Below are 27,069 nucleotides of genomic sequence, written 5' to 3'. Positions count from 1 at the left end.
AGCAACAAAATTACCTTAAACCAGTCATTGGAATATCTGGGCTAGAATCTTTTCTTCCAATTCTTGTCATACCTGCGAAACATAATTTTTCAATTCTTGTTACACTATAAGCTCATTTTATTTCTTCGTCTGATTTTTTACAAATAATAATCAGTAAAAAACAAGCATAGATACGATTGATTTACCCTGTATAAAAAACTGGAAATTACATTTCTATTTCTGATTTCAATTAAAGAGAAAAGTTTTTTGAACTTTCAGTATATTTTTCATACACAATAGGACGTAGAAGCAAGTGACTCTTTTGTGTCGGAGAGAACACCTTTTTATCGCTGATCGCTGATCAGCTATCGCTGATTTTTATCGTTGCTTCTCGTTAAATTTAACTTTCCCTAGACACTAGAGTATGAGACTTTTACAGTTTTAAATTTTAAAGAAACGCAGTTTATCTGTACATTGGTAAACAAAACACCGAAGTAATCACCATTTTTATGAACATAGTCATACCTCCTTTTAAAAAATGTTTGATGACACATGACAACATAGGATCTTCATTCAAATTGACCAAGTGAGGTGTTGTTTTCGCTTGTTGTTCTTTTTTATCAACTTCAACAATCTCACTTCTGGCAACTTTCAGCTAAATATACAGTTAATTTTAAAATCCGTGTTTGACTTACAGTTACATATACCTTTAAGACAAAATTCTCTGCACAGAGTCTGCACCTAATATCTCTTACAATGTTTCTCGGTCTACCTTCAACTTTAATGATGTACAACTGGACAAACCAGATATTTCACTGTCGTGAGCAAATTTGTTAACTTTAAGAAACTTACAAGTAATTTACTATCGAGTACCGAAAATTATTTTATTCATACTAATTTTTGCAGCTAATGTTAATACCTACAAAATTTTCTTTGGAAACTTGTTTAATTTGGGGTCCACAAAGAAACATGTTTATTGATCAACTAAAATTACAGTGGTAATTGTAGATGATTAGTTACAGTAACTTTTAAAATTAGCAGTAAAAAACATATTTGTTAAAAAGTTTATCTATTTGCAAAAATTTATATATGTCATTTGTGAAAATAAGTATTCACAGAATATGAGTAAATACTATTTATATACCTTATCATCCCAATTCATCATAGCATCTGAATTTGCTTGCAACTGAGCACGGATTTCTTCTTCCATCTGTTTTCTCATTGCAATCTTTTCTGCATTCAAGAAAACACACATTAATATAAGAATTTTCAATGAAACAAAACACTTGGCACGTTAGTTAATTTAAGTAATAAGAAATTTGCTTTAGTATAGCATTTTATTGCACTGCCTGTAAATAGCATTGTGCCCAAAAAGAAACCGCTAGTTGCTAACTAGAAGTTTTAACTTTAGTGAAGTATGTTTGGAATTATACTTAATACCCCGGCAAAATTGACCCTAAAAATTATAATTTGGAAAAATGAAAAATAAGAAAAATATTTTTTAAACCCTAAACACTGCACGACCCTAGCAATAATTGCTGGATTTTTTGGTTTTAAAAACCTTTTGGTTTTAAACCTCACTAAAACTTTTACCGTATTTAACAATTCTTATTCGTTAGTTAATTTAGGTCAAACAAATAATTACTTAAGTACAGCCCAAGATATATCTTTAATTTTACCTTCCTCAGACATTGCACCACCACCACCGCCACCACCTCCTTCGTCACCAGTTTGAGCCATAAGTGCACTCAAATCTCCACTTTGCATGGCTTTTTTTAATTTTTCATTCTCTTCTCTCAATTCACGAATAAGTTTATCCATAGGATTTTCATTAACAACCGCTTTGTTTTTGATTTTCTTTGCTCGATCTGCATATCTAACAAAAGTTTTAATTTTTTTTTCAGTTAAGTTAGTGGTAAAACGTTGCAGATTAATATACTACAATATATTTAAACATTAAAAAGTATTTCATTTACCTAAGTGTACCTAGTGTCTCATCATAATTAATATCTGCAGGCGACAAGGCAGCAATCATAATAGTTTTACTGTTTCCACCAAGAGCATTCTGTAGAAGTTTGGTCAAAACAGAATCACGATAGGGAACCATAACTTTCTTCTTTCCCATTGATAAATCAGCAAGGGCGGATATGACATTTCCAAGAGCAGATAGCGATTTATTGATATTTGCACCTTCCTTTAAACGATCACCAGTAGCACCAGTGGAATCAGCACGCTCAGATCCTTTAGATCAAATATAAACAGCTTATCTCATTACTATAATTTTAACTTTAGTAAACACAGAGTAACACGTGACAACATGGAAAACCTACCAGCCAAATCAACCAAGTTTATAACACTTGTTTTCTTTGTTTCTTGACCTGCGGGATTCTTTTCAATTTGATCAAACTGAATAGTGACAACAGTATGAGCTCTTGAGCTTGTAGCATTCATTTGTGTTGAAGCTACAGTTCTGTTAGCAGTGCCTTAATACAAACAAAAAAATATTCTCATTTCGATATCAAAAATACACCTGATTAAAAAAATCATACAGCTTCATGTTATATTTAAGCCTGTCTTCAAGTCTGTATGTAAAAGAAATTCTGTGTAAAAAGCGCAATACGGGTAGAAAAATGGTAAATGCATAAACAAGTATGAAGTGTCACTTTAAAGGGTGATATAATAGGATTATTGCTTGAAACTATGTTCAAAAGCGAAGTAAATAAAATTCGATTCTGCTGAGGTCAGTATTATCCCTTCATCTATCATGGATTCTTAGATTTTCCTGTATAATTGTGTTTAAGATTTAAGGACATAAATGCATTTTCATCATTGAACTTACAAACCTTCCTCTGTTCTCGCTTCAATTTCTTTGTAACTGCCAACAGCAACAAATTTTAAACCTTGAACATAAAAGGCTCCTATTTTCGGGTTTTGGCGCACCTAAAAAATTAAATGTACTTGATACCGCACTATATGTTCAGATGTATAAGGATCTTAAAGTTATGCAAAGTTTAATTCTTTATTTTGAGTTTTTCTTACCCTCTTTAATTAGGTTCACTTAGTTGAAACAACTCGTTCCTATTATCTTCCTCTCTTAAGGTAACTTAGTTATCAACATGTCCAGTTTTTAAACACAACATGGTTTCCAACTAAAGCTTAGAAATCATTTTTTTTTTCAAATTTACCAGGATTTTCTAGGTACTTGTCACCTTGCCCGGATAATGTCCTGGTAATATACAAAGAAATTTTAAAAGTAAAGTTTTAGGACTCGAAAGTTTTTACTAAAAATAGATATACATGTCAAATAAATAAATACCTGTAAACCCCCTTTAGGATTGTCTTTAGTAAGTAAATCTCGAACTTGTTCATTGTAAATTTCCAACATGCTAAATGTGACTTGGTATTTCTAGGAAATAGGAATACGATACTAATTTTTTGCTTCACATTACAAGGAGAAAAATGTGACTATTTTTTATACACAACATAATGTCAACAGTACTATGCAAAATAGTATTAAAATGTTTTTTATTAACAAAATGCTCAAGTGCAATTTGTCAATTTTTTATTAGATAGAACATTTCAGGTGAAAATTTCCATACCATTCGTTCCCTCAAAGAAGCAGGGGCGTAATTCCAAATTTTTGAAAATTTACACTTTAGGATTTTTTTACAGAATAGACCTAGAAATTTTACGAAAAAAATTAGACAGGTCTTAACTCCTGCTCACATTCTATTTCTAGCAGAGGAAGACCATAGGGAAAGAGGCGTATCTCCATTTGAAAAAAGTTGGACCCTTTCTACTTTAAGAGAGCACATTAAAGGTAGAAATTAATCTTAACTTTAATTGGGAAGAAATTCAAAGTGCTCAAAACCATTTCGATTGGAGAAGAGCACAAGAGATCCAGCTCAATAATTATATTCTTCAATATCTTATGTACATCAACTTACCGTTTCAGTAGTGCTAGCTTCAATCATTTTGAACAATTCATCACATGTAATAGGCACAATTCCCCTAAATAAAGCAATAGGCTATTAAGTTTCCACCCTCCGGTATGTGCTACAGATAACGCAGGAAATACGATAAAGTTACCTAAATGAACTTGCACTTACTTATTTGGTCCATATCCTACCATAGAATAACTTTTACCAGCACCAGTTTGACCATATGCAAATAAGGAGCAATTAAAACCTGAAAAAAAAATTAGCAATTTGTTATCTTATCTCATTTGATTTTGTTTTGCACAATAGTTCTACGGTTTTCTAAAGCAAGCGCTGCAGAGGTGCATAGTTACTTATTGCTTTTATACTAGTGAACTAGTTTTTGTAGGAAATTAATTTTCGCAAATTTATCATAAAACTCACTAGTTAAAAAACAACATGTTATTAAATTCTCCTTTCGCGAAATTCACAAAATTTATAAGGACTTTCCAACTTCACCAAAATTAGTTCTCATAAAAAAAATAAAGTTATTTCAAAAAATTCTCATTGATGATTAGATTTCAGATTTTTACATAATGTAAATTTTGTAGTAGCTCATGCAATAATGTGATATATCCTATCAATCTACATTTATAAAAATGTAAATTGATAGGAATTATAAAAATTTTGCTATATATAAATTTTGCTATAAATAAAAACTTTTTGTACGCAACATAATGATGACAAAACACAGTCTAGTAACTTTAGGTATGTGAATTTAATTATAATAAGACACCTTGATAGACTTTAAACCAGTTTATGGTTTTGTTTATTATTGATAATAATCCATGCAATAATTGAGCATAAAAAGTTCTGTGAAATATCATATAAATGCAAAGAAAAGCAACTTATTTAAATTTTCTATATTAACTACCTTCTAGAAAACATCGACAATTCTAGGTTTCGTGACGGACTAAGTGTGGTGAATATGCTGCTTTAAAATTAGAATGTCATCTTTTTATGGCTATGGGGAAAACCTGACTTTGTTCTTAGTAGCAAAATCTTCAAAAAGTGCTAATTGGGAAATGGCTAAATGACTAAATCCGTTTAATATGCTGGATACAGCCAGATGTGCTACTCTTAACAGTCATTTTTACACCCTTTACACCCTATGCAACTCCTCACCTTTAACTGCATTATTAAGCACACCCTGACCTAGATCATCAAATACTTTTCTCTGATCAGCGTACTTCGGTGTGTCAGCAACAAAATTTCCTGCATCGTCAGTGTGAAATTCATCATGAGACCTACAATATTGTAATGTTAAAAACAAATTAATTTTATACAACATCATTTGAATAAAATTAGTTAAAGCTTGCTCCTACGAAAATAACAAGTTAATTTCATATGGAAGAGCTTAAAAAGTTGTTTAAAAATTTAAGTAATTTTTTTCTTAATTGATTCCACTTAAGCATGACATCATGAACTAGCTCAAGTGAGGTGTTGTAATTAACATTTTTGCCAAGCAATATAGGGTTAAAAATGCTTTTTGGCTATTCAGCTTGACGTTAAACATTTTACATAAATTTCAATATTTAATTATATCATAATTTCGCAAAATTAGTGAACTTTGAAGACATTTATCTCGAGAACCAACTTGTTGACTTGAATTAAAAATAATTTGTGATGATATATAGTAATAAAGTGTCACAGTATGCTGATGCGAAAGCATGCCCACAGTCATATAACTTGGTGGTTAAACACTTAAAAAAGCAGCATGATGTAGACAAGCAAGAAATATTGTGAGAATAAAATTGTTTCTGAGCTTTATTTCATCAGTGATTACACAAAAAAAGAAGTACATTGTAGTATAATTTATGAAATATATTTATGATAGACCAATCTTAAGAACTAAATCGCTAACTCCAAAGTCTTCACATGTCTTTTTAGATATTTAGTCATGTTTGCATGTTTTACGTTGCATCAGAAAATTATGGTTTGATGCAAAAAGTTACACAGCATATACTTGGATGTAAAAAAAACAAAGGATTGGTGTTAGATAACTTGTGTCTAAAACTTCTTTCTTTGCAAAAAAGGAATTCTAAGAAAATTCAAGTGTTGTTGTTGTAATTGTGGTGACACACATTGTGTACCAAAGAATTTTGTGAGCTTTCCCCAAAAAAGCTGAGCCATTCTTTGCTTAGCCTCTATATAATCACTTACTACCTTTAAATCTTTTTTTTTTTCTATTTAGAGTCTATTTAATTGGTTTGTTTTTACTTGTAGCCACACTAGTTCTTAACAAGGAAACCCTGGCGGTTTTAACACTCATCCCTGATTTGCTTTAAACCTTTGTTGTGGTTTATATTTTTTAAGGCTGCATGTTTTAGATTAGACAGAGCACAATGAAATAAAATATTCAAAATTACTTACCAATAAGAAAAATCAAATGAAAACTAAAACAAAAAAAGTTTCATGATATTAACACACTAAATGGTCATTAAAACATAAGTCTAAAAAATAAGTCAGTTTTTTCTTTTTGTCATATATTACAACAATAAAGATTACATTAAATGCACAATCTTTTTCATTGAAAAAATGAACTTTCCTGATTGCCCATAATAACAAAAGAAGTATGGACATGATTCTAGTACATAAGAATAAATTTGGAATAAAGAATATGGGGGTAATATTTTGTAGAGCAACGAAAAGTATATTCCCAGCCTAACAAACCTGCCTATAAATAGTTGATTTAAGATGATTTCATTTGCTTAAAAAAGAGCCACAACAGTACATTCGTATTTTAATTTCTATTTTGTAAGAGAAGTTATATGGCTGAAAACAGGATAAATTTATGTCTTTCTGTGCAATTGTTGCTTTGATGCATGACAAGGTATTTCAGAGTGACTATACCACAATGCATAATGCATTTAACAATCATTAAAAGCTCCTTATGTAAAAAATAAATTGTATCATCAATGCTAGTTTAATGAATTGTTACATAAAAACTTTTGCTTAAAACGTGTATATCAGGCTTTTTCAGAAATATTTGTAAATATTTGTAAATCAAGTAACTTGTGCGATATAAAACGCACGTGCAAAGGTTGTTACGCGTCTGATACGGGCTCCAAAGTTAATTTTTGATGCGCATTCATTTTGTGGTAGAAAAGTAGGGGACATTTTAAATCGTGAACCCCAAACACGATGATTGAGCGTCTACTGGTATAGCAACTCTCTCAATCTTAACTTCGTTTTCTACATGTCTGAAATAGCATGCATGACTATACTGTCATTTTTATATTTATTCTTTATTTTTCAGGTCATCACAAGCAAATAGGCAAAAATATGCTTTGTTTACAAATTTAAAAAAATTCATCTTTATCCCTGTGGCTTAAATAAAACTGCAAAATTCATTCACAAAGTTCAGCTACATTTTAACAAACTTTATACAGAAAAAAAGAATTATACCGCACGTGGGTTTCGTTTTTAAGTGCATAAAGAAAAAATCCATTAAATTCAGCATTTATCAATTTAGTCCTGGGTACTAGCTTGTTAAAAATACCTGTCAATAACACCTAAAAATGATACCTGGCATACTGCCCTATTACCAGAAGCAAATCATTTCAATATGCTTAATGTGATTGCAAAGATATAAATAGGTTAGAATAACATTCAACACAAAAGAAAAATTAATCTCCAGAATCGTGTTTTAGGGAGAGTGAGGAAATCGTTATTGAGAGAAAAAAGTGAAGCACGTTAAGTGCAGTGAGGTCATAAGTATTAGGTTCTTTTAAAAAACAAAACTAAATGGCCTATAATATTACTATATTTCATTAGAAAACTGTTTACACATCGCAGGATTTCTTTCAAAAACTGTTTAAACCTTGACATGATGTATTTTATTTGAAAATTGTCAAAACGGAGTTTCCCTAACTTTGTTCTTTATTTTAAAAATATGACAAACAATATGAAACCCAACATCATCCTAATTAATTTAAAAAAATAAAAAAAAAATAATAGCGTAAACACCGAAAAACATTTTTAGAAATTATCGCAAAAGTTTATCGTTTAATTTTACCGTTTCCCTTTCGTGCACGCTAGCGAGTACTGTGTGAGAACAGTAGCAAAAATGTGTGAGTATTTTTGACGTACTCGTACGCGCAGTATATTGTCGCGTACTCGTGGAATACCCACAGGAGAAATTACTCGTACCCGTAGTTTAATACTTGTGTATAGTTACTCGCAATCGGTACTGTAGCTAGGATGGTCAGGTTGGCTATGAATAGGCTTGCTCCTCGATTAAAAGGACCGGGACTCTTCAATAATTCTGAGATCTGAAAGTGTCCGACCAAGACAGAAATCTATTGGACCTTTTGTCTGAAGAGTCTCCAAAAATTATTTCGAGAGCTACCATCGCACACTACAAAATGGATTTTTAGGTTGGTTTTGAAAACTCAATATTTATTTTTCAGCCATGCGATTAATCACATGCCTAAAACGATTTACGCGTGTGGAGAAGGTGTGCACATGCGTGTGCGATCGCACGCCTGTCCTGAAAAAGCCTGGTACATAGATGCTTTTTAGACTTTGAAAGGCGTTTTGATATTTTCTTAACAAATTGCATCATTAGTAGTTTCTTGAAAAATGATTCTTTTCGTAAGAAAGCTTTTATGTAAAATAATAATAATAATAAAAATAAAATAATAATAAAACAACTTGCACAATTATTGAATTTCAATGCATTCTCCAAAATATCTAAGCATAACTAATTTTGAGTTTTTTCCTTGGGCGAAATTATGGTTTGTCCTCAAAAACATTCAGCATCCTGTCCCACTCATACAAGGTCCTGAATAAATGACCAGGGTAAAAGTACATGGCATATGCTGAGCACCAAGCTTTGCTTATGATAAACTGCATAGCCAGTAAGTTATAATTAAAGCTGAAAGTCCACTTCAATCTTCGATTTCACAACTTCAACTAGTGAGTTCGCTTAAATCGTCGCCATTTTGAGCTAGAGCGCTTATTCCTGTTTTCAGTAGCTATTGTGCTGCTCACTCACACAATTGTGCAGTTTTTTATTTTAAGTCTCGGTTTCCACCATCATGATTTTAATCATTTTGCCTGATTTAAAATCCAGGGCACCCAAAAATGAATTTATTTATGTATTGTATATTATAGCATACATACATACTTTGACTTATATGTTGTTACTAATTTCTATTGCATGTTTTCAACTTTTAAGTTGTTTATTTGTGATTTTATTTTTCCAAAGTCTTAATAACCTCTATCCAAAACTACTTATAGCAGTAATAAATTATTTATTTGAAAGTGTCTAGCTCGTAGCAAGGGCTATTTTAAAATGTACAGAGTTACAAATTAAATTTCTCTTTATTCAGTCTCTGTGTTTTATAAAACCTGGTCAGTGATGTAGCATATAAGAAAGCCTCATTTTTGTGTGCGTAGTGTTTACAAAATGGAGAGCAAAAGTAGTGGCACGAGGAAGGAAGCTCAAGAAAAGTTTGAAAAACAACATTGCACTGGTACATTGAATTAAATTTTCAACCTGAAATTCGTTAATAATAGTATGATAATAATTTATTTTTTATGTAAAATAACTTTCAGTTTTTAGCAGACATTACTCGTAAGTTGAGTCTAGTAAGTTCTAGGTGTCTAGTAAGTTATAAAAATTTAAAATATATTAAATCATAATCAATTATGATTTAAAAATATTTAGACTTAATTGAAAAACACTATTAAAAAAAAAACTTACTTCTTTTGGTGGTTGACCTGAGGAAAAAAAGAAAAAAGAATTACTATAATAATTTTTTTTCTTTCTACAAATGGATATAATAAAATACGAAATGTATTACTTGGATTTTCTGGATCTGTAATTTGGGTCATTGCCCCAATCATTTCGATGACACATTTTGAATTTCTGTCCTTTTCTCTAAAAAATATTAACAAGCCATAAATAATAAAATGATTATTAATGTTTCCTTTTTAAAAAAAATTAAACAACCTTGGCAGTACTTTTACCAAGAGAACATGTTCATATGTACAAGCATCTTAACTGAGTTGGTCATGTGGCACAATGTCGCTCTTTTTGACTACTTTTTTATTGCAATTGGAATAAACGTTTTATAGCAATTGGAAAATATTTAGTCTTTCTCACAATAAAAATAAAAATTTCTAAATCGCATTTATATACATTGTTTGTGACATTTCAGCTGTTCACACACCCGTTAATGGGTGTGAACACCCGAAACATCACAAACAATGTAGTTTTTTTTGTTATCAATTCACTATCGCGGTGATTCTCATTGCATTTATATACCATTGAATTTCAAAAATACAATTATGCATACTTTTTCGTAAATATTGTGCATGGTGCTAATAATGTATATCTTAGGTTTAAAAAGTAAAGACAGGCTACACCTGGGAACAACTTTTTTTATAAAAAAAGATGTCTTTAGATGGTCAAATTTGAAAGACACATTAGATGACCAATGCAGAAAATATTGCAACATGAAGTTAAAGATTTTGCATTAAATATGTTAGCCTAAGGGATAGTAAAAATGAACTAAGGCATTTATTTTTCTAATGTTCCTTTTATTGGTTAGACTGGATACACCACTAAAGTTTGATTTTTTTTACTTTCTCTTGCTATCCAGGAAGCTTTTCAGTTCTTAATAGTGAAGTTTTTTATACATAATATTGAAAATATTTAATATGCTTAAATCTCAAAAATTTAAGAGGTTGTCCAGACCAATGTATACTATCAGTTGAGTAACAAACAAAAACATGGGCTTAAACAAGCTTACAACAACATATTGTTGGTAAGCCAGAAATTTTCAGAGACAAGAACATATAATCCATCCAGTGATATAACTACATCGACAAGCTTGAAACAAAAAAAGCATCTTATAACAAGTAAATAAAAAATCCCAGGATTCTTTTAATTAAATTTAGCTCACAACTCTCTGGCTCCATAAGACAAGCTTACTGTGTCACAATGTAATGTCTTCTTTCATTGTGTGAAACATGCTATAAGTCCTGTAAGCCCAATTTTTATATTTTCACCCAAAATTTAAAGTTGTTTAAAAAGTGCAGGGCATAACGTTGACTTTTACTTGCATCAAAATATTAATATGCATAACCATACATAGAATGAGAAATATAACAAACAATATAACATTCCTTACTGTGGTTTGGAACTTGTAAGTCATAAAATGCAAACCTCAATTTCTCACATTTAACTTAACATACAAACCTGAAAATTTCACTAAGCCAAACATATACCTTTATGAACCATTTTCCCAAAGTTTGGAAGCCCCTTAAAACTTTGTGAAAAAAAAAGTATGCTTAACTTCTGTGAGCTGACAAGAACAGATGTGTTCATTGTGGTATGGTCGTAGAAAGTAAGTATATGATAGCTTACAAATGAAAACCTGGCAAGGTGTAAGACAGAATTTTCACTGATTTCAAATGCTTTTTGAAGCAGCTGATGTTTTGAAAGCCAAGTCTTTTAAGACAGTTCCATAAATTATCCACGTTTGGCATGAATAAGTCATATTATATGTCAGCCCTTTTTTCACCTGAATAGTGTTTTGAAGTGTGGTTTGTAAAAATTTCACACTCCTTATTTTGAACATTAGAGTAATAAATTAGCTTTATTCAATTTTAAGACTAATAAACAAAATTCAGAATGTTTTTTGTGGAATTATCTTTTGAGAAAGTTGCATACTGCAAAAACTATTTCTATAGTACAGTAATTACTCTATTATCTTTTCTATTTTTTTGAACTGATTGAAAAATATATTACTCTCTTTATTCTTTTTGTGTTTGTCGCAACATATGGCACTAGACAAGGTAGTAGGGGGCAGATCCTCCTTCCTTTCCTTCCAACTTGGTTGGTTGGGGTAGCCAAAATAATAAGCCATAGAAATGAAACAGATCCATGTAGGGCTATTGTAAACAAGAAAAACAAAAGCAAAGTTGAAACTTCTGTGAAATTTTTTGGTCATTTTTAGGAGTAGATTTCAAAACTTCCTGGACATCAAAAAGGAAATACATTAGAAGCAGCAGCAAGTGCGACTAAGCATTTTACCTAGTAAAGGGCAAAAACCAGAAAAAAAATTGGATAAAATTTATACTTGGTTTAATAATCCTACGTGCAGGATTGATATTCTTAGTAGATTAATTGTAAGGGGTTAATAAAACTTGGTAAATTTTAATTCGCCCCTTTAAACACACAATATCACCGTGCCACAAAAATTAGACAATCCACATAGTCCCTCTTAATAAAATTAAATGGATAGAAGATCTTTTCCCCCTATCAACAGGATACCTTTTAATAAATCATAATTATACAGAAGGAGATATTTGATATATAATAAAAGACATGCGTATTATACTGGAAGGGTCACTTAAACACATTGATAATTTACAGACCAACGTACTGCATTCGTGTTAATAACTCTTATCCAGATTATAAAAAGGGAAAATAAAGTTTCGTTACCTTCCATTGAATGGTCGAACACGTACAGCAACCTTCACCCTAAAAAATTAAAAAGGTGGAGAAAAAAACAAAACATAAATATTCCAGAAAACCAATTTTTTATGTTGAAACAAGCACAAATTTGTTAGCAGTATTATTATGTAGGAAAATCTGATAATCAGCCAATTATTTTCTTAACATATCGTATACTAGCTCTGTCTTGAATATAGTGCATAAGAGCTAGATAGTATAGAATACCTTGCAAAAAATTTTTGGAAATGATTTTGTAAGTTTATATCTTAACTGACAAAACCTATTTTTATTAATGAGAGCTATTGCCTGAAAAGGGTGAATTTTATTTAAAAAGTCGTCTGATCTTGCCCTCATATATAACAGTGTTTTTTGTGTTAAAATAAGCAAAAATTGCAAATGTTCTTTCTTTGGGTCTCAAGCAATCCAAAATCTGAATCACTGAACTAAAAACTTAACAGAGATGGAAAAATGTTTTTGTTTTTGTAAAATGAATTTTTTTAATGAAGGTAGATTTTCATATTTCCTTCATAAGCCAAAAGCTAAATTTCTATTAAAATGATATAAAAATTGGTTGTTGTTGCCCCAAAGTAACATTTTTTCTCTCTTTAAAACTGCTGTTATTAAACCATTAATAATCACCCTTGTTAACAGAAAAGACTTGCTTAGCCCACACAACTCTTGTTGATAACATTATGTTTTTCTTAGTTTAATAAGTTCTCTGTTCCTGTACAGTGTTAAGAAAAAACATTGGTGCTTTGGTACAACCAAAAAGTTTCTAGTTTTTCTAAAAATGTCAAGATCTTTGTACTTTTTGCGCTATGTTCTGGCAAGTCAGCACCCTTGTATTTTAAGATTGGGCAATTGAAAAGGACCTAATATATTTCCAGGAACAGCTTTAATAAGGTTCAGTATAAAACAATTTTAACTAAAGAGCTATAGCGCAATTATCTATTTATTAATAGCTAGCTTTCCATTAAATGAGAAATCACAGCGGCAGAGTATGTACACGTTTTGGTTACATAAAATAGGTAGTACTTACGATTCACTCATGTTGGCTTAGGCGAAGCTCGTTACCAAGTCAAATTTGCATCCACCATTGCCTTTGCTTCAGGCTTTAGATTACCTACCAATAAATTCTATTTTTTTTAATTTCTTTCCTTCACCCCGTCTTTCAATTCCCGCAAGATACAGGTTGTCAACATAAATAAAATAACTTTCGATTTCTACGTGCTGGCACATCACTCTACTGAACACCTACTGTGTATTTTAAATTCGTGAATTTATCTGTTTTGACGTGCCCACAACAAATTAACTTTTAAATGTATATTTTGCAGAATGTCTTAAGCGCATTTTGCTCACATTTGGGGTCTTATATATTCTTGTTCTATTGATCAAAACAAACATTCGTAGAACACTATAATGAAAAACAAATGTAAATAGTAGTCTAGGTCACATTTTGTCCAAGGGGTAAGATAAATCTTTAAAACATTCTTTGATTACCCAGGACAACCATCAGGAATCGTAACAAATCTAAATATGCAAATTATTTGAAACCCGCACACACATGTAATTCTTAAAAAAAATCAAAACAAACAAAATGGCGTCCGACGAGGTACTCCAACATCTTTCAAGTAAAAATGACGAACGCCTTCGATACCTACTCACAGCGATAAACACTGCAAAATGTGCTGGGAAGGTAGATCAAATTGTTAGCTAGCTACCTGCCCCTCTTGTGGCGCCGTAGATTAGTGGTTATAGCTCTCGTACTCTGTGCGTTAACCCAAGCCATGTGAGGGAAATTGGGAAGATGGCACACTTTGTGGGCCGTTGGATGTTGCCGGGAGTTGTCTAGTAGAGCGCGGGCTCTAATTGGGTCTGCGTAGCTCAAAATGAGCATTAAATACTCTAGGACTCTCCATCTACGCCATGGCCCCTCCTGGAAATAATAGACAGGGTATATCCCTCGATATTTGTGAGGCTAGCCATGTAAAATATGCACATCTATCTATCTATCTATCTATCTATCTATCTATCTATCTATCTATCTTAATCCATTTTTGTAAAATACCAGCCACTACTAAAAGAGCCATTCATCATCATATCATCATTCTCTCTCCATTCTCAGTTTAACGTCCGTTTTCCATCCTAGCATGGGTTGGAGGGGATGTAATAATAACCCTCTTCCAATTTGATCTAGACTGTTAGATCTAAGCTCAAAGCCCGCTGCTCTGTTTACAAATTAAGAAACTAGCTATAAGTTAACGAAAATAATCACCAGTCAGGGAAATCCTCTTAATTAAGCTGTACAGCTTAATTTAGATGTCAGCTTAATTAGGATGTATGATACAGTCTAATTAGGCGTTTTACAGCTTAGTTAAGATGTACAAAACTTTGATCGTCTAAAACACACATTTAACTGAATTTTAGCATCTATTTAACTGAATAAATCCAATATTTACGTGCATATAAATGTCTCCAATGCATTAGTTTTTTCGTAGCACCCCGGAGATCCGCTAAATTTGAAGTTTTAAAAATATGACGTGACATCCTAACTAGGATGCAGTACAGCTTAAATAGACTATCGCTAACAATGAACCATTGTTTATAGTGCATATCTTTTGAACCCGGAGTGCTGGAAATACCGTTCTTTTTTTATAATATAGTGGTCAAACTGATGATGAAAGAGCTGCAGTGGTGATTCTGCTAAAATTTACATTTTTCGAGAAATCAGGAAAAAACTTTTTCTACCTCCTAACTTAGATGTATGTCACCTAATTAAGCTGTATGATACAGCTTATTTAGGAGATCTCCAAATTAAGCTATACAGTTTAAGAGGATTTCCCTGACTGATCACTGCCAGGAAATTCAACAAACAGGCCTTTGCAGGATTTTTCTTAGTTTAGTGACTCTTCTTAGCACCAACATAAAAAGGAGTCCTGTGGATAAGGTTTACTCTTTCTTTTAACAGTTTTATGCCAAGGGAAATTATGCTAGCTAGTTAGCTATAGGCTAGCTACAGTTTTTTAGGATAACTTATAACGTAGAATCTGCATGTCGGTTTTCAATCAAACTTTGTGAGATATACAGTACTGCCTGAATGTAACTGTACATGTACGCGATAGTTATCACCTTCGCATGAGCTTTCGGTAGCATCAGAACTTTCGTTGTTATTGTTAACCTATTATATTAAATACATGAGCTATTTTTGCATGTTGAAAACGATAGAATTCATGTGCATATCTTGAGAAGGAAAGAGCTTTTTAAAAAAATTAAAAATACTTGTTTACTAACTTTTCAAGCTTTATAACATAAGTCCAACATCATTCAAACATATCAATATATAAATTTATTAAAAAAAACAGCATTTTTTTTTATTTGAACATGTGTATAAGTATCAGGAGAACTTTTGTGAAATTAAAGGATGACAGATTTTCATTTAGCTATGTCTATAGACCTTGTTTACATTTTTTGTGGTGAGTTCTTTTGGCCTTGTGTGGTGAACAAAAAGATGCACTCTTCAATAAAAATTTTTCTCTTTACTTTCACTGTATATAATAATATACTATAATAAGGTTTAATATTTTCGGTATATATACTGAAAAAGTAGGAGCCAGGACTCTATAGGAGTACCAGGTGTCAGGACCAGGACCAAACTCCTGTTTGTCACATACAAAGTAACATTACTATATTAGAAAAAAATACTACAAGACATCAATATCTTATAGAAATAAACATTTCTAACATTTGTGGATCTTTATGTCACTTGCCAAGCACATAAATGTTATTGCTTCAAATGTTTTGGTTTGTGTAGTGCCAAAATTTCATTTGCTTGGAATCTTGAAATTTAAAATAGCATGCTTTTGAAATTAAGCAAAAATTTTTTGCAATATTTAATAAATGAAAAAAGAGATTTAAAGGCTACACAAAAACAAAATAGAACTCGTAATGTGAAATAACTGGTCAACTAAAGTATAACCAACAACATTCAAAAGCTAAAGAAGATGCACAAGGTGTACAATGCACAATGTCCGACTTTATATTCATCTCTAGTATTTAGTTGTGGACGTAATTGATTAATATGTAAAGCCTCCAGAGTCATCAGATGGTTCACTGATTTTGATGTTAAAACAATGATGTCATCCATTAAAAGGGGTTGATGACACAATGTCATGTGAATAGCTACTGCTGCATTTTTTTTATATGTTCTCTTAGTGATCAGATGCTGGCATGTCTGGCCAAGATTCATTTACAGATGATTTTAGCAACTGTAAAACAGTTTCTTACAAAACCTGGTGTTTCACATGTTATAAATCCTCCCAACTCAGTAATGTGTAATTTCACTTTAACGTTAGTAGAATTCACTTTTCAAGTGTCTCAAACAATTCTTAGAACAGGAACATGTGGAAGTGATAAATAACTGCAGGAGTTTTTAAATGTGACAGTGTAAACACTGCCGTTCTATTAATTTAAAGTTTTTTTCTGTTAGTTACTTTCTCATTATTTATGTGGGTGTATCCTACAACTTACACATTCTATTGAAATTTTCCATTTTTTGCCAGGTTGAAGTTAAAAAATGATTAATGACAACAAGTTTATCATGAATAAAAACATAAATGCTTTTTAATTTGAGTCTTTCATTAATTTAGAGGTTTTCAATTGTTATATTTTGGATGTGTTTTAAAAAAGTGTAAAAATAATATTTTTCATTATGTTCTTTTATTCATTTATTTATTTCCTTTCTATGTATTAGCTACTATACTTGTTCTTTTTAAAACACAATGAAGATGTATGTTTATTCTGATTAAAGTATTTTTGATATGACTTTAATTTAGTGATTTACATAATAAGAATGACATGGCTAAAATTCAATGCTAAAAAAACTTCGCCCTCGGTTCTGATCCAATAGCAAGGCTAAAATTTGGTACTGAGAAAAACCTGGCCCACGTCCTGGTCCTATAGCAAGGCTAAAATCTGACACTAAAAAAACCTGCCCCTGGGTCCTGGTCCTCCTATAGAACTACAGTAACAACATATAGTTTGTGTGAGCAGGATACAAGACAACTCTGTAGACAGACAATGCTAGAAAATGGTATAATAATAGTATAGTAATATATTTAATTCCTGACCAAATGTACACTAATGAATCCAGTATCTATAGCAAAAGCTTATGGAATTAATCTGAAACTAAACTGTAACATATAAACTTATTAGGGCCATTAACTAGGCAAGTAACTTACAATAATAAAAGCAAATTAAATCTGCAAAAGTGCCAAATTAAAACAACAGTGATTGTGTACAACCGTCAGGTCAAAATATTTATTTTTTTATTGATAAAGTGAAAAAAACATAAATGACTACTAAAAAATAAATGATAGATATATTTTTTCATTGCCACCTTGAAGTGGACTTATATTTTTATAAATACAACTTCATAATTTACCATTTGTACTTTTAGATTGTGGAAGAGAACTATTACAAAGTCAAATCATATGCTGGTAAAGGTGATATTACTGACTTAGTCACTGAAACAGATGAAGCTGTAGAAAAATTTATATTTGATTCTCTTCGGAAAGAGTTTCCAACTCACCAGTAAGTACTTTCAGCTTACAAAAATCTCCAACAATGAATGTATTCTCTTTAATTACGGAACTTTTTTATCAATTCCAATACGGTTTTTGTTTATATTTTCTATTGGGCTCCTAAGGTTAGAAATCTCAGCTCAGTATTTCCTGGCAAACACAATTTAACAATTTTTGTTGGAGAAGGGGACACCTAGCATTTTAAATAAAAATTTTCACAGTGAACCTATGTGTATTCACTCATATTGTCTCGGTGTGGGAAACTATCTCAGAAGCAAGAAAGATCTTGTGTATTGTTACCATGTCACATTACAACTCAAAAGATGTGAGATAAGCAACAACACATTTTTCGTATTAAGTTTATTTCACAGTTTTATAGGAGAGGAATCAGTTAGTAGTGGTAATTCAGCAAAATTAACAACAGAGCCAACTTGGATTGTCGATCCAATAGATGGCACTGCCAATTTTATTCACAGGTACTAATTATTTTAATATAAACTATATGACATTAAAATGTATTTATAAAAAAGAATGTGTGTGTGAAATTATGTGGTGTGTGAATCTTTCAATACAAAGTGTGATGATCAGATGCATGGACACACTGATAACTGTACAATACACATAATTTAACATGGATGTTTTTGATATGTGAAGTTGTGCTTTCTGAATTCTATTTGTATTGCAACACAGGCTTCATTTTATTATTGTTTAGATTTCCATATGTTGCTGTTTCTATTGCGTTGGTAATAAATAAAAAGGTAGGTGTTTTTGTAATCAACCTAGACAGAAGCTTTGTATAATACACACAATCCGGATCTAGTATTATGGGCCGTCTAAAACAGTATTTCCATTCCACTATTTCGAAACAGGTATCATCCAGTTATTTCTGACTATCTGCAAGTAGAATCTCATCACCATGTTTCGAGCTGTGCACTCACCCGTTAGCTTTGTCAGCTACCTTTACATTATAAAAACAATGACCAGATAGTCGTTTTGAGTCACAAGGTTGATTACATGCTATGCGTACGTACAAGGCCATCATATAAAGGCCTATTTTAAATTTATGTGTTCAAAATTGACCACAGAGCATGTTAGTGGGTGGCTGCCTCACACAGTAGCTATCTACTAAAACGTATAGTGGGATCAAGAATGGCAGTGGTAGAGAGGACCAAGAAGGCTGGCTAGATTGTAGTATCATTTATAATCACTGTCATGTTTGGAATTCTTTTTTCATCTGAACTGCACTGCAAATTCGTTCTGCAGTTTTTTCTTTAGCTTTTATATTTAAGATAAATTTTATATCTTGATTTTCATAACATAATGTTTTTGTAGCCTGAAGTTGGACTGGTATATGCTCCCATTTTGAAAGACTTTTATGTTGCAGTGCGTGGAGAGGGTGCATATTTAAACGGTGAAAGACTGCGCATTGAAAATCCTGTGAGCTGTAAGGCGATATCAGTACAATGCCACTATTGCATAAGAATTGTTACAATAATTTTAGTTCAGGATTTACGGTCAATGTGACGTTAGTGAAATGTTAAAAAATTTTATTACTCTGGATCAAAATTTCGAAAGAGAAATTGTAAACACAATTCAAAATATATTCTAAAGTAGTTGTTACACATTTAAAAGGCATATTAATATCATCGAAAGCCGATTAAGGAAGGAAAAACGAAAAGAAAAACATCACTTTTTATTTTTGTAAAAAAAATTAAAATTGTCTTTTCTTATATCCATTATGTGAACTTTCCTATCAAGAAACGGATGCTGATGGTCACATGACAGAATTTCGGACATGGAACATACCATAATCAGACTGTAGAACTCTAATTCTTTTCCAAGTTTTACTGATTAATGTTCTATTTAAACAGCTTTAGCCACTGCTGTAGTTGCTACCGAATGGGGAGCTAATAGAGACCCTGAAAGAGTGAGACAAGTAGGGAAGAATTTCATTGATGTTGTGACGGAACATGGTATACATGCGTAAGTTGTCAAACCTTTCGAAGTCTACCCATAGATCATCTTTTTTTATTTTTTTTTATCATGTTTACAGCCAAGTTACTGAGAGCAGCAAAGAATATGAAAGTTATTTTTTAAAATAAATTTCTTTCAGGGAAACCATCAGTGTCGATTTTCTTTCTTCTCTTTAATTTGATTCATTTTATTTGAACTGTTATAGTCCTAATATTGCACTAATACAAAAATAATAGTATGTATTTACTCACTGTGTTTTCACTTTTTTAGAATTCGCAGTACTGGTTCGGCAGCGTTAAATGCGTGCCTTGTATCATGTGGTTCAGTGGACTTGTACTTCGAGTTTGGACCACATTGCTGGGATGTTGCAGCTGGATGTCTTGTGGTTGAAGAAGCTGGAGGTTGCAACGCCACCACAAAAGGTTGGTTAGTGATATCTCTATTGTGTTCATTGCGTATTTGAATATATGTATATTTTAACTTACTAACGGTTTAACCAGGGAGGAAAAAGGACTAGAGAAGGACCTAATAAAATACTTCCTTTTAATTATAATCTACACTGATCGCTTAAATGTTGTCTATTTTGTCACCTTTTCTGTTTCTGATTTTGGATAGCTAATTTGATTTTTAGGAGTGGGAGTGATAGGGTAGGGTTAATCTGGTACTAAATATTGGATCAACCCTCCTTCCCCTTGCACATAATGCAGTCTGAAAACTAATGGTGTCACACCGACACTTTCGGTTTGTGATAATTGACTTCGGTTTGAAACCGAGAAGTATGCCACATTACGTCCTTCATGGCTTCACCTGGTATGCTGAATTCAATTTTTACAAAAAGGGTATATGTACAGTGAACATGTTCCTGTTTATATTTGTTTGTTTGTTTGTTTGTTTTTGAAGTTGCATGTTATTTTTTAGGTGAAGAGTTTGATTTGATGGGTCGAACATTTATCTTCGCATCTTCAAAAAAACTCATCGGCGAATTAGTTCCAACGTTGACACAGATACCAACGCCCAGAGACGACTAAAATTCTAGTTTTATTTTAAACTGATATTATTCTCTACAAAAGAGAGTGATATCTTAGATAAAGAATGTTTAAATAGACAATATTATAAAATTAAAAAAAAATGATAAAATTTTAGGCTTTATTTCTATTACATGTTTCATCTATGCTAAAAATAGATCATGTGGCGTCACATGCTGTGCAATCTACACATTTTATACATCCAGTGTAACGAGTGAATTTTATCTTTTTATTGATTTTTAGTTTTAATTATTTAAGGCGGTATTGGATATTTATTTTAAAAATATAATTATTTTAAGTTTCGTTCAAGTTACTATTACAAAATATTATATAGAAGTTTGCTGTGTTTTTGTTACCACCCGAAATCGTCAAAAAACACATCAGCATGAGCGTCAGAAACAACATCTCGAACATTCGCTAAGTCGGACGAATATCTTGTCCTCGCTGGGGTCCTACTTGGGGGGGGGGATTCTATTGTAACTATTAAGTTCTTACTTTATTAAATTTTATTTTGTAAAGAATGTTTAAAATTTTGTTATGTTTTGAAATTTTTCTCAATTTTCGCATTCGCCAAATAGTAGTGCGATACAAAAAAAAACATTCTCGGTCGACAGCCATTTATGTACAATCAGTATATTCTACATCCGAACATAACAATTAGCGAAACTTGTGTCAAAATCACTCAGCGTCCCATAAAAAGAATGCTCGGATTTAACAAGGGCTACTGGGGCTCGTCACAACGAGGCTCTAGACACAGTATATCCTAAGAACAAGCTTGAAGGGCTGATAATTGCGTAGTTCCATTCTTTTGGCGCATGCGTAGCTGATGGTATCTATAACAGCTTTTGTTTGTCGTATCACTTTATATTGAAATCAAACATGTCAATATTTTTGTTGTTGTTAAGCTTTGTACTTGATATGTGACAACATGAATTTTTTTTATTAAACATGTTTACAGGAATAACCACTCAAAAATCATGTGACATCAAAGACTGTTCTTGTTTTTCTATGATGAATAAAAACACACCGTGCACTCCACCGCAGGTCCAAAATAAACAGTTGGAAAATGTTGACATCTTCGCATATCAATTAAATTTCTGGTCGATAAGTTACTAAATGAAAGTTATTTGCATTATGCTTCACGCTTTCGATAGGTGCAATTTTTTAAGCTAATTAGAAAATAGGCGAGTCTGTTTGCCTTATTTATTCCAAGCTTCGTATGATTTTCCAATTTGAAAGTATCCCTTCCACACTCGAACACATAGAATTTTCCTTTTGTGTCATCTGTATCTGTTCCAGTATAGACAATTACTGTTTCATAGTGTATCTAAGAAGGAGGGTTGTAAACAAAAAAAAATTGTCCCTATGTTTACAAGAGCGCATTCGCTTTACTTGACAAAGTTTATACAAACGAGGTATTCACAGGAGGAGAGCAAAAACACGAAAGCACTTCAAAATAAAAATTATACATGTTGTGTTTTCAAAATATATGATTGTTGCTGGCCTATAAAAGTTGGACTGTTAATGTCACGAGCGTTAAAATGACGCAGGGAAAAAGTCCAGTGGCATGGCTCTCAAGAAGAAAAATGGGAATTTTTGCTGGTTTGGTCTTGCTGACTATACTGTTTTTTACCATCCGAGAGAAATATTTTTACAGAGCTGATGTTTTAAAAGCAGTTGCAGCGGCGCCGAAAAATCTTCCTAGAACAAGCGTTAAAGTAGAAATAAAAGAAGAGAAAACGACGCTATGGAGCTATTTTGGTTTTGGTGGTGGAAAAAAGCAGAACGAGAAGAAAGTTGCCAAAAGCAAATGGGATGTTTGGGTTGAAAATAATCCAGGGTTAACCTCTATCGGTGATATTTGGGACAAATGTGGTACGTCAAATTAAAATTCTGTTAGAAAAGTTTTACCAGTCGGTGTTATATTGTTTAGTACATTTTCCTTGCTTATACGGCGAAGAATTTTCACGAGATTGACCTAACGTCCTTTAACTTTTTTTCTTTGAAAAAGACAAGAAAATTGCAGTTGTCGGTAAGCACTCACGATACCTTTTGAATGATCGTGCCAATTTAGATCAAAACACAGACAATATGTATACAAGGAATTTGATTGTCAAAACTGAGAAAAAAACACATTTCATGTTAATTTAACAGCTTGTCGTGCCATGTCGTTAAAACGAGATCCAGGTCTTTTTTGATAAGAAGTACTGAGGAAGAGTATTTATTCAAACTAATAAACCAGCTGATTTTTCAGATCCTTACTAGGACATGACATGTTTTAGCTGGGACATAAATGTAACCTCGTTCTCGGGGTTCTTTTTTTAGTTTTTCAAAACACAAGGAATAAAAAATCCTCTGAGAACAAAGTTAAACATAAATTCCTTCACCCGTACGCCTTGAATGTATCGACTCGTTCATTTCCCTATCAGCGTTAACAATGGCGACTCCACTTTGATTCTCCCTTCACAACTTAAGGACGACATTTTGTGAGCTGAAAGCATTAAAATCAAATCCAAATTTACTTCATTCACGCCTTCACATTTTTTCATGAAAACTCAAAGGTTTAAATTGCAGAAACTACTTACATCGAAAAAACAAAATTTGACTGCAGGTCTTCAGAGAAAGGGGGAATAAAGTTTTTTTGCCGCACTACTTGCGGTACCATTTTGCGTGACAATAGACATATACAAGTACTTTTATATGGACCATTTGTTCTCAAAAATTTGAAATACTGTATTCTCTCCAATTAACGGACACTCTAAAAGGCGGACTCTTCTAATTTGCGGACACTTTGGTCATACATCGGCCGTTTTCTAGTCAAAGTCTCATAAAAAACTTTTCAAAAAGCGGACACTTAATTAGCGGACACTCTAATTAGCGGACAATATTTTTTGCACCAAAGAGAAAATCAAAAGCGAGCAAAGAAAAATAGACAACAATGAATAGTTTTTTTAACATTTTCAAACATTCTACAACTTTTGTGTCTAGCGTGCTTTTAATCTCGCCAATCTTCTTTATTAACCACTTTATCAGCTTGTCATGGCCATGAAAGCCATAAATAACAGGTACCTCTACAACATCTTTAATCATTTATCCATTATTTGTTAAAATTTGTTTGAAAGACTTTAAAGATCTGTAAAGATTGAAAGTTTGGTTCGTTATCATTATGTTAATATTATATTATCATTTATTTTTGCTTTGTGATACAAAAATCGGCTTTATTTTCTAATTTTCAGCTTAAAATGTAACACTTTTCAAAAGGTGGACACTTCCAATTAGCGGATACTTTAGTCATACACCGATGGTGTCCGCTAATTGAAGGATATACTGTATACTGTTTAAATTCTGCAGTAAGTTTTCCCTCCCTAAACTTCTCTTTTCCCATTTGTTCTTTATTATTACTCTTTTTTATTTAGATAACAAAACGAGAACAAAAATTGGGAAAGTTGTTTTGGAAGCAAATAAAGGAGACGAAGGAGTCAAAATTATATCATACGTTAATCAAACATATAGTGAGTAACTCAATAGGGTTGGATTCAAGGTTGATCTACAATAATTTAGTAGTGGCGTAATAAAAAATCACAAACCTCGTCCTAGAATCTCTTTTTTGCTCGTGTTTGTGTGACAATGCAGGATACACACCAACTAACACATGGTCCATTTAAGTGACGTGAAATTTTAACAACATTCTATTGATATCATTCTTCAACTTCACTCTTTACAAATAACTGCTTTCTACTATTTTGTTTTTGATTTTTAGCGTACACAATCACAAAATCGACAGGATTTATGAAAGTGTATTACAAAGACAGTTTATTATACGATAAGAAATATGACATGTGCGTCAAATCGCTCAAACTTGACACTCCATATAGCTGTCCAATATTAGCAGGTAGGCTTACAACTCACGTCAATGATATATTTTTAATCTTTTATGTGAAAGCAGATAAATTAAAGACAAAGCACTCGATTACGTAGATTAGACAAGTTTTCTTCTTTTGTGCAACTACACGAATAAAGGCGACTGTCAAACGCCCTCCTTGGACCTTTTACGTCCTTGCAAAAATGATGTAATGGTGGAGGTGTGTAAAAGAAAGAAGATTAATGTATGTACGTCACAGGTGCAGAGGAGGGTGTTAATAATTTACTGTATGTAACACTTGTTATATTTAGGCAAAACTCTTATTATACGAGACGCAGCAAAAATGCCAAGTTATATCCCAAAGGTAACTCTATTTCTTTAACGTGTAATTTGTTGCTATGAGACTGCTCCGAAGAAAGTGAGATTCAGGCGAATATTTTATTTCCGATTGGAATTAATTTCGGGGTTGGACGATAAAGGTCGATATGGTAAATTAACTATCGCAAAGACTGTATGTCTCTTAACTGACTTAAACGTACCTTATATGTCCAGGGTTGCCATTGCGGGAGCCAGGTGAATATCTCCCAACGCTTCCTAAAAATGATGCAAAAATTAAAAGGCTAATTTTCCATACTAATCTTAATGAAGCTGTTTAACTTACAAGTTGCAGGCCCTGGATTACGAATTATTTGGAAGCATAATTGGATTTAAAATAATTCAAAATAAGTTAAATGTTAAGTTTTCCGCAGCTTTAGCAAACAGAACTTTAGAATGAGCTCATCATCTCATCCCCAGCGCTCTTTGAGACTAAAACCTCGAAAGTCAAAACATAATCAAACATAATCAAACGCGAGCATACTTCGATCCTTTGTGTCTCCACCGCCATGTTTGTTTACATTCACATGCTTGGAATGTTTAATAATCAAATCCAGCTTGTTGAGCTGGTTATTTCTAGACTTAATGTCGGTATTGTCGGTTTATACAAATATTTTCAAATTTATTTAAAAGTATATTCACCAAATGTTTTTTGAATTTAAACAAAAATAACTTTTGACCTTCTGTTTTAAAAGAGAAGACCTGAATGTTTTGTTATGAAGGTTTAGAAAAGCTGTACATAGAATAAGAACATTATTTTTAAAAATTTGAGGTTGGAGAAAAGTGCAGTAATTTTTAATTCGTCAATGCAGAAATTTGTTGGCTATTTTTGAAACCTGCCGCAGAACATCCCACCGAGTAGGCTGAGATATTCATTTATAAATTGAGACACACATGGCGAAATTAAACTTATGTTATTTTCCAGGGACAATATCGCATCTCAGCGTCTATTTTGGACCAAGATGGAAATGAAATAGGTTGCACATATGCAAAATTTAAAACTGGTGAATAGCGAACACCCTCTATCTGAGTGGGTAGCCTTGGTCGCAGATCTCTGCTTTGAAGATACAGATGTCTTTTTATAGTTTACATAACAACTCTGTAGTAACATTATTTATGTTCAGTTTAAACTAGAAGACATTTTCAATACGATTCGAATGGATATGGGTTGATTGTTTTGATAAGTTTTATTGTCCCGATAAAATGACACAAAAGAAACACCTATGAAGATGGATTACTGAGTCATGGGACAAAAAATTGTGACTTGACTTTTCTTTCCAGGCAACAGCTGGACAAAAGTAAAAAAATGTACGTCTCGTCAATTTCTTTTATAATCCGCCCTATATTTTATAGACTTCTTTGAAACATCAACATAAAAAATAAGCAACACAAGAGACCCACTTTAGTTTGATTTTGTTTTTATGCAACCTAGTTTCCAGTGCATTGTAAACTTTAAATAATCCACAGAAACAGTGGGAACAAGAGTGGCATTATTTTTCATCCTTTCATTGGACAGTTTTGCTTCGTAATGTTGACAAAGTAGTGTTGAAAGGTTGTGGTTATTTCTTTTCAAAATGATATTATCTTGGACAAAACGTGTTAACTGACTAATTGTAACCAAAATTAATTTATATTTTAGTACTGGAATACTCATAATGTAGTCACTTTGTACTTGATAAAGTCGACTAGATTTTGGATTTATTAGTACGGTTATGATTGATATTGTTAGAACTAAAAACGAGAAATTTTATATTAGTTGTCTACCCTTGTAGGATAGTTTGTATTGTTATTTTTCAATAAACAATGAAAGTAGTTTCAATCAGTTGCC

The 27,069-nt window shown here is 32.1% G+C and overlaps 3 protein-coding genes across 3 annotated transcripts in view; 2 read left to right on the top strand and 1 right to left on the bottom strand.

Moving 5' to 3' along the window:
* LOC130614376 (kinesin-like protein KIF28P) overlaps positions 1-24,610 on the bottom strand; it is a 33,510-nt gene extending 8,900 nt beyond the window's left edge. The window contains exons 1-17 of the mRNA XM_057435804.1: positions 24,592-24,610; positions 13,466-13,549; positions 12,415-12,453; positions 9,767-9,843; positions 9,667-9,683; positions 6,330-6,352; positions 5,082-5,203; positions 4,089-4,167; positions 3,927-3,990; positions 3,296-3,385; positions 2,823-2,919; positions 2,310-2,462; positions 1,956-2,220; positions 1,659-1,855; positions 1,124-1,212; positions 505-634; positions 15-72 (exon numbers count right to left, since the gene is read on the bottom strand). Coding sequence (XP_057291787.1) covers positions 15-72; positions 505-634; positions 1,124-1,212; positions 1,659-1,855; positions 1,956-2,220; positions 2,310-2,462; positions 2,823-2,919; positions 3,296-3,385; positions 3,927-3,990; positions 4,089-4,167; positions 5,082-5,203; positions 6,330-6,352; positions 9,667-9,683; positions 9,767-9,843; positions 12,415-12,453; positions 13,466-13,476 — 1,511 coding nt within the window. The 5' untranslated portion in view covers positions 13,477-13,549; positions 24,592-24,610. The remainder of the gene's footprint in view (positions 1-14; positions 73-504; positions 635-1,123; positions 1,213-1,658; positions 1,856-1,955; positions 2,221-2,309; positions 2,463-2,822; positions 2,920-3,295; positions 3,386-3,926; positions 3,991-4,088; positions 4,168-5,081; positions 5,204-6,329; positions 6,353-9,666; positions 9,684-9,766; positions 9,844-12,414; positions 12,454-13,465; positions 13,550-24,591) is intronic.
* LOC130614382 (inositol monophosphatase 1-like) lies at positions 13,824-21,340 on the top strand. The gene is made up of 8 exons (XM_057435811.1): positions 13,824-14,122; positions 17,882-18,015; positions 18,377-18,481; positions 18,718-18,763; positions 19,338-19,449; positions 19,877-19,988; positions 20,250-20,401; positions 20,898-21,340. The coding sequence occupies exons 1-8, from the start codon at positions 14,024-14,026 to the stop codon at positions 21,005-21,007; spliced, it is 870 nt and encodes a 289-aa protein (XP_057291794.1). The 5' UTR covers positions 13,824-14,023; the 3' UTR covers positions 21,008-21,340.
* LOC130614387 (uncharacterized) lies at positions 22,413-27,069 on the top strand. The gene is made up of 5 exons (XM_057435818.1): positions 22,413-22,879; positions 24,421-24,516; positions 24,765-24,896; positions 25,178-25,230; positions 26,167-27,069. The coding sequence occupies exons 1-5, from the start codon at positions 22,546-22,548 to the stop codon at positions 26,251-26,253; spliced, it is 702 nt and encodes a 233-aa protein (XP_057291801.1). The 5' UTR covers positions 22,413-22,545; the 3' UTR covers positions 26,254-27,069.

This window comes from Hydractinia symbiolongicarpus, chromosome 11 (assembly GCF_029227915.1).
Source record: "Hydractinia symbiolongicarpus strain clone_291-10 chromosome 11, HSymV2.1, whole genome shotgun sequence".
Lineage (NCBI taxonomy): Eukaryota > Metazoa > Cnidaria > Hydrozoa > Anthoathecata > Hydractiniidae > Hydractinia > Hydractinia symbiolongicarpus.
The sequence above is the reverse complement of the archived record's forward strand: the minus strand, read 5'-3'. Positions and strand labels throughout refer to the sequence as shown.

Coding starts and splice junctions, on each gene's coding strand:
- LOC130614382 (XM_057435811.1), top strand. CDS start 14,024: ATGGCGTCCGACGAGGTACTCCAACATCTTTCAAGTAAAAATGACGAA. Junction 14,123..17,881: donor CTGCAAAATGTGCTGGGAAG/GTAGATCAAATT, acceptor TTGTACTTTTAG/ATTGTGGAAGAGAACTATTA. Junction 18,482..18,717: donor ACTGCCAATTTTATTCACAG/GTACTAATTATT, acceptor ATTATTGTTTAG/ATTTCCATATGTTGCTGTTT.
- LOC130614387 (XM_057435818.1), top strand. CDS start 22,546: ATGACGCAGGGAAAAAGTCCAGTGGCATGGCTCTCAAGAAGAAAAATG. Junction 24,897..25,177: donor TAGCTGTCCAATATTAGCAG/GTAGGCTTACAA, acceptor TGTTATATTTAG/GCAAAACTCTTATTATACGA. Junction 25,231..26,166: donor TGCCAAGTTATATCCCAAAG/GTAACTCTATTT, acceptor GTTATTTTCCAG/GGACAATATCGCATCTCAGC.